Source organism: Acanthisitta chloris, unplaced genomic scaffold (genome assembly GCF_000695815.1).
Source record: "Acanthisitta chloris isolate BGI_N310 unplaced genomic scaffold, ASM69581v1 scaffold10843, whole genome shotgun sequence".
In the NCBI taxonomy this organism is placed as follows: domain Eukaryota; kingdom Metazoa; phylum Chordata; class Aves; order Passeriformes; family Acanthisittidae; genus Acanthisitta; species Acanthisitta chloris.
Window position 1 is genome coordinate 1 of NW_008665413.1, and position 7,332 is coordinate 7,332.

The following is a 7,332-nucleotide window of genomic DNA, read 5'->3' on the forward strand; positions in this document are numbered from 1 at the left end:
TATATATATATTTATATATATATATATATGAAGGTAGTGATTCTGTCCTTTAAATCCACAGAACTTTTTACTTTAAAATGTATCCTTGCTAAATGCAGTTGAGGCTTCTGATTTCAGCATGTCTTATACTCTGGAGAAGAATGCTGTGGAGAGCATCCAGGGAGAAAGCCATCTGGGTCATGGTAGGAGGGTTCATTTAGAGTGCTGTTGTGCATGAATAACAGTGAATGGGGCTGGTTGGCTACATACATTTCCTTAACAGTTCGTTCTTTGGGCTGAGACCAAGAGGGAAAATGGGCACAGGCCATTATTACATTGAAGAAATTAGCAGAGGCTCAAGTCCTGTGTAGTGTAGTCAAGAATTAATAGACTTGTCCGTTGCAGACTCTGGTGGCTGTGTGACCCACTCGGCCCCTGTTAGAGAGGACTGGCCTGACGGCTCAGGCATACGGTGAAGTTTCCACAGGAAAACAAGGCTTTGTATATCACATGATCTTTGCTGACTATGCCTGTGCCTGCTTTTTGCTCTTGGCAAAAGCCTGTTTGTTGAGCATCCAGTTAACTTGATTTGCTTCATATATACAAGGGATTAGGAACATGCATGCAGATATTTACCACGAGTTAGCTGTCAATAAATGTCTTGTACCTGAAAAGTGGTTTTAGCTCTCTTTTTATCAATGAGCTATATAATACATAGGCAAGATGTACTGCCACATGACTAGTTTTGCCTTAAAACCTTTGCAATAGAAATTACTTGCTATTGCCTGAAACTTTTTCTTACTATTCATTCATTTCAGGCTGTGGTTTTCCATTTTCCCCAAGTGTATTTTGCAAAACTACTTATTTTAATATGAAAATTCTGTTTATTTTATGGGGTCCCAAATGTTAAGCTTCTGATGTGCTGCAGCTTTTTCACAACTAGCAACTGCCCAGTAGAGATTGCCAAGAGGGAAAACTGGAGGTTTTGGCAGCTGGGTGGGAACAGATGACAATCTTGGAATAGACGGGCAAGAGTATTGGGTTTTGCTGTTGTTGTTCAGGAAGTAATGAAGGCTTTTGGCAGTGGGAAGATGATGTGTCTTTCAAACCTTGTTTTAGGGTTAAGGACAAAAAATAGCATGGCACTTCAGGGAAGGCAGGTCAGATTTTAATCTCTTGTTGCACTTAACTTCAGGGCTGCTGCACAATATCCAGTTCAGTTTCTGCTTCTGGTATCAGCAATGCAAGAGCCGCTGTAGCTCAAAGCTTTTGCTGTTTTGATGAAGAATGAAACACACTTGGCACTGGACCTGGTGCCGCTGTTTGCTCTGAGGTTGAGTGAATCGCAGTGGCACTGACCTTAGTGTTGCTTTTTTGGGTTGTCTTCAGGTTGAGGATCCTTTCTCTTTCTTTGCAGTCTTGAGACTTCCACAGTTATTTCAATTAGAGATGAGGCCCCTTTTTTACATGCCAGTGTAAAGCAGTGGGGTCATGATGGAGGTTGGAATTTGACCTTCACTATTGCATATATAATTCTGCTCTGCTTGTGTAAATTATGAAGAGAGTCTGTTCAAGTATTGTAAACAGAGCTAGTAGATCAGACCTGCTTGTCAACCACATTCAGCTTTTTCATTCTCTGTCACAGCCTGATCTAAGTATCCAACTTCTTAATTAGATCTTGGATAACTTCCAAGTTCAGTGCTTGATGTCCAATTATATCTGCAGTAAAATGGCACTTAGAAGTAACTAGCACTTCCAGATAAGAACTTCGCATGATCTGCTAGAAAAATTCAGAATCAAGATGATATAAAATACTTAAGCATCAATAAAACAGAGGAATCCAGCGAACACGTTGATAATGTGTCTTCCCTGTCTTTCTGTCCTCAAATTATTGTCAGTGTTAGGGCTTCTTTTTTACCCTTGGCAGAACTTTACTGTTGCCATATTGTCCTGGCGTTGTGCAGGTCACCCAGGAGTTTGAGTGCTGAAAAGATCCTGCAGTGTGGGCAAGTGCTTCTGAAGTGACCTGTGGTTTTTCAAAAGCCTGTGTGTGTGGGTCAGATTCCAGTATACAGCATGACTATCAAGAGACACTAGTTCTTTGCAATTCATTGGAGCAAGTTTAGAATTATACCCTGGAAATTTAAGAGTTTATTTTGGGTCTTCAGTTGAAATTAGGTTTTTGAGAGCTGTCTGGACCTGAACCTAGGTGCCAAACTTGTGTCCCTGCCAAGGCTCTTGGCCTACAGGCTTGTCTTTCCCCCATCATTCTCTGAAGGGCAGATAGTGACATCAGGTACCTATACTGTTTGGAGGCTTGGCACATTGATGACAATGGTGGTTCAAGCTAGAGCCTTCCTCCTGGTTCCTCTCTGGGGTAGAGTCATGAAGTCAAACGTCAGCATCACTAGTGGTGACTTAGCTCCTTCATATTTGGATTTTGAATGTTCTGACTTGCACTTTGACCTGGACAGCTGACATACACCCTAAAACTTGGTTTCTCTGAGCCAAACAGAGTATCTGCAGGTCTGGTAGGGATTGCAAAGTCTCAGGTTTGCCTTGTTGTTGACAAAGTTAGTAGCAAAACTGTCTCAATTTTTGCTGGCTACAGAATTAGGTGAGTGCTAAGCTCTGCTGAAAATAGTACACATGTATCACATCTCTACTATCAGAGTCACACACTGGGTTTCTCTTGCGTTGTATTTCATAGTGGTATGCATACTCATACATGGAGTTTGGTTAATAATCTTTACTTTCAGTGGATGAGCTTTAGATGGGCTCCAGAGGTAAGAATACTGCTAAATTAGAGGTCGTACCTTTCTGAATTGACAGATGTACTGAACACTGAATTTTTCTGGATCAGTGCTACTGCAAATTCTGAAAGGACTAACAAGAAGTAGGTCCTTACCAGGCTCTACAGTAGCTGTCTTGTACAGTCTGAAGGATCTGGTACTTAACATGGAAGTGTCACGGTGTGCAGTTTACTTGTTTTCTGGTGCTATACGTGCCCCAGAGGTCTTGAATGATATTATAATATGGGGAGCAAAGAAATGTTCTGGTAGGAAATACATGTTTCTTTCAGGTAATGGAAATGTTCCTCTACTGGAGAAGGGAACCTTTTTGCAATTGTATTCAAAATTGAAAAATCAGGCCGAGGCCTTGACAGGATTGTCCATGAGCCAGACTGCTGTTCTTTTCTGTCTGGCCTTCTGCAAGTAAGTGGGGTCTTACAAAGTCACATCCTGGTATTTGTCAGCCATGAATCATCATTTCTTTTAACTGGGTAAATTGAGGAGTAAGGTGCAAGGAGAATGACCCTCATTAATCAAGGCAGATGGGTTGAAGTAGTGGGTCACTTTTTATTCCTAGCCTGGAAAACTGGCTTGACAGCAAACAGCAGTCTTAGGGTTCTTCTTCTTGTGTTTCTGAAGGGATCCATCTTCTCCTGCCTATTGCAATTTTTTAAGTCTTTATTGCTATAAATCCTGCAGGCACTGAGGAAGAAAGTTCAATACCCACCAAGTTGCCTGCAGTGTAGCAACCAAAAGATAGTCAGACTTAACATCATGTGTGACATGTGCTATGTCTGTTAGGCAAAGCTCCCTCTCTCTTGCTTGAGTAGTTAGGAGAAGCTGGATGTCCAGCAAAAAAAAATTGGTAGTTTTTGATGTGCTTGTTAGCAAATAGCTTTTTGGGAAGAGAAACAAAAGAAACTTCCTGTCCTTCCTGATGGTTCACCAGCATGGAGAGGGGACCTTGGTGGTCTCAGCCTGACTGTTTTTTTCCAGATGAACCTCAAGATGAGGGACTTGGCTTAGTTGGCCTAAAAATTGTCATGCCAGGGCAGAAGTGAAGAAAGCAGGCTGGTTTCAAAACCCTTCCTCGCCACTCCCTGTGTGATTTGGACCACAAGGAGAGAAGGTCGCATAAGGTACTTGGCAGAAGCTGGGAAGTGCATATGGGGAAAGATGCTTTGCTTCTGCCGACAGTTGCCTGCTCTGGCAAGTGCAGCAGCAGGTAGGGCCCTGGCAGGAGGTAGAGGAAGGGCTGTGGCGGTAACCCCTCGCCAGGCTTTGTCTGCCATGCAGATTAGGTGAAGGGCTTTTCTGGCTCAGCGTTGCTAGGCTCTTCCCTGCTATTGACTTGGTGGAGAGGCTGAGGGGGGTGGGAGGGAGGAGCTGCATTATATTGTTTCTTTGAGATGTTTTTCTCCCCCCCTATGGGGTGATGGGCTTGATCCACTGGTTTTGGATTTCAGAGGCAGAAGGCAAGACATGACCAGCTGGTGTCTTGAAATGGCACAGGTGCAGTGGCTGCGGGAGGGGGGAGCCAGGAATAATTACAGGTTTCTGAAGCATTAGGCTTTGCCTGAAAAGGGCTCATCGAGAAACTGCTCTTTATGGAAAATTAATGGTGAAGCTGGAAAAACTGTCAGGCCCACTATTGTTGTCGAGGGGTAGTGATGCCTTAAAGGAGCAGTGCCTCCTGTTTGCCTCTCCTCCATGGGCAGCCCAGAGCTGGCATGCAGCTTTCTGATCCCACAGCAATTGAAATTTCATGTCACTGTCATCGGATTTAATGGCCTTGTGCCCTTGTCTCTCTTCCCCCTGTTGCCTGCTTTCCACCCCTCATTTGTGGTTATGCTTGCTCTTTTCTTTGGAAACCTTCTATTTATTAGGCCCCTAAATCTGTTTCTACCCCAGTGGATGAAGGCTAAGTGGGCAGAAAGCCAAAATTACATGATGCTAGAATCTCAAAAGTGTCACCTCTCCTGGTGGTGAGGGTTCTTCCTGAAAGACATGTTGGAGAGTTTCTACCAAAATCCATCAAGATTTATCTGGGGAGAGACCAGATTCCTAGCTAATAGCTCTTCCTTGTGGTCCCAGAAATGCACTTTGTAAAGAAAATTGTAAGGTTGCTTAAGACAAGTATAATTGATGTGTCCCCCACTCTAGGCCTGTGTGCAGACACATTGTGCCGTACCTCTGAAAATACACTACATGCTGAAGTATCGCATATATTGCTGTTCTGTTGTTTTTTGTCTAAGTCCATCTGTACAGCTCAGATCAATAATCAGCTTTATTTTAAGAAGAAACAACAGATAACTGGCAGATTTTGTTGCGAACTCCTAGTCATCCTACCACACTGTATCTGCAACCAGCAGTGCTGCATCCTGGGAGCTTTGAAAGTAATAATCTTGAATTACCTGGAATCTCCTAGAGAGCTGTGAGCCCTTTACACTCCTGTTGATGGGAACTTTGTACCCAGAAGACAGAGGTCTCTGTCTCTCCTCCGGTCATATGAAGGTTTTATTTCTTGATCAGATACTGGACTCTCCAGACTGAGATGTAGTTGGGTTGCCAGCTCCCATAGACTGAAAATTTTTGCCTAAAATCCCTTTCTTAATATCTCTAGAAGTGTTCTCTGAGGAGTAGTTTTTAGAGGTTTCTAAAGAGTGTTGGTTAGAATGTCTCTTTCTCCAAGTCCTGTGAAATCGCAGTGGTGACATTAAACCAGCTATCCTCTCAGGCAGCAGGAAATGAAAAACTGCACTAATAAACTCCATTTAAAGCTCTTGAAACTGCAGCAAACGGTTTTCTATAAACAATAAAAGCTTATAGTATTGGCTGTGGAGAACACTGGGCAGTGTGATGGTGCCTGGAGGCTTTGTTTGGGCTAGCTCAGGGCACCTCATAATAAGGCACATTCATGTAGGAGGCTTGCCCCATTCTCGTGCTGGTGATCACTGCTGTGGAGGTGCAGAAAACACTTTTATGTGGCAGCCTCTGACTGCAATTTCACCTGCTTTTTATGAAGGTGCTTATGTGTTTGTGTGCAAGTCTGGTGTCCTATATACAGGAAACAGGAAGTCCCATTTGAGCAGATGTGCCAAAACCCCCTTCTAAAACTGACTATAGATCCCTTTTTTCCTGTCATCTTTCCTTCTCTCAGGCCGTTTAAACAGGCTGTGGTGTCACTAGAAGTTTTTCTCTGTCTCTTACCTTAAAATGATGCACTTCAGGATTGTGCTGTTTTAGGAACAGATTGGGCCCCAGCCAACTATGCTGAGTTAAATTTGGAGTGAAAGTTAATGTTTGTAAAGGAAATGGAAGCAGTTATTTGGAGAGGTAACTTTTTGTTTGTACCTGGCCCCGCAATGGGTCCTTTAGGATAGTTTCATATGGAAATGACTGTTGACTGGATTACACTTAGAACTGGAAAGGCTTTGGTACCCATGGAACAATGTACAGACTTTAATGAAAATATAGTGGGTGCTTTCCAGTTGCAATATCTTCACTTCTACTATAATATATGCTACTATAAGTGGGTATTCCCAGACACTGTCTTGGAGCAACGTCAAACAAGTGCCTTCATGTCACCCAAAATGGGACCATCTCACGAGAATATGTTGGTGTGCGTGAGTGTTGTCTTTCAATGGCTTTGGTCCGTGCTGTTCTCCTGCCCTGAGTGGGAGCTATGCTGTAATCTCTCTCTAACATTGGTTTCTCTCCCTCCCCTCTCCCTTCCCCTTCTGCAGACATGCCTGGAGTTGGAGCGATACCTTCAGACTGAACCACGGAAGATCTCTGAGACATTTGGTGAGGATTTGGACTGCTTCCTTCATGCCTCCTCAGCCCCAGATGCAGAGGACAGTATCCGACGGCTGGACCCCATCCTTTTACCAGTGGAAACAAGTACGTGTGACAAAAGCGCCAACATGGACATTATCCTCTCACGTGACAAACTGCTGTCTGAGACGTGCCTCAGCTCACAGTCCACCAGCTCTTCCACAGAAGGCTACACAGCCGTCAACCAGGCCCAACTCAATGCAGTAACCTCATTAACTCCCCCTTCCTCTCCGGAGCTCAGCCGCCACCTTGTAAAAACCTCACAGACTCTCTCAGCTGTGGATGGCACAGTGACATTGAAATTGGTGGCCAAGAAAACTTCACTCAGCTCTGTGAAAGTGGGTGTAGCAGCAGCGACTGCGGGGACGATAAAAAATGGGCAAAGTGACAGTGAACAAGGAGGTACAGGGACAGAAGCATCCCCAGAAAACAAGAAGAGGGTTCATCGCTGTCAATTTAATGGGTGCCGGAAAGTTTATACAAAGAGCTCCCACTTAAAGGCTCACCAGAGGACTCATACAGGTACTTACGTAGAATGTTTCTCTCATCTTGTCCTCCTGCCACCTAACCATAACCATCTCCTTTTATTCTCATTTAGTAAACAAACAAAAGAACTCTTCTGGAAGTCCAAGCTTCTGTCTGTGAAACAGGGCAGTGGAAAATGGGGTAGGCCAGCAAATATACCTATTATTCAATAGAACAGAGGACTTCACCACCTACCATG

At 43.9% G+C, this 7,332-nt stretch overlaps 1 protein-coding gene across 1 annotated transcript; it reads left to right on the forward strand.

Moving 5' to 3' along the window:
- Positions 1-6,214: 6,214 nt before the first annotated feature.
- KLF7 (Kruppel-like factor 7 (ubiquitous)) lies at positions 6,215-7,130 on the forward strand (the record flags this gene model as incomplete). The annotated part of the gene is made up of 1 exon (XM_009071746.1): positions 6,215-7,130. A coding segment is annotated over exon 1 (916 nt), but the record flags the coding sequence as incomplete, so codon positions are not given.
- Positions 7,131-7,332: the final 202 nt, after the last annotated feature.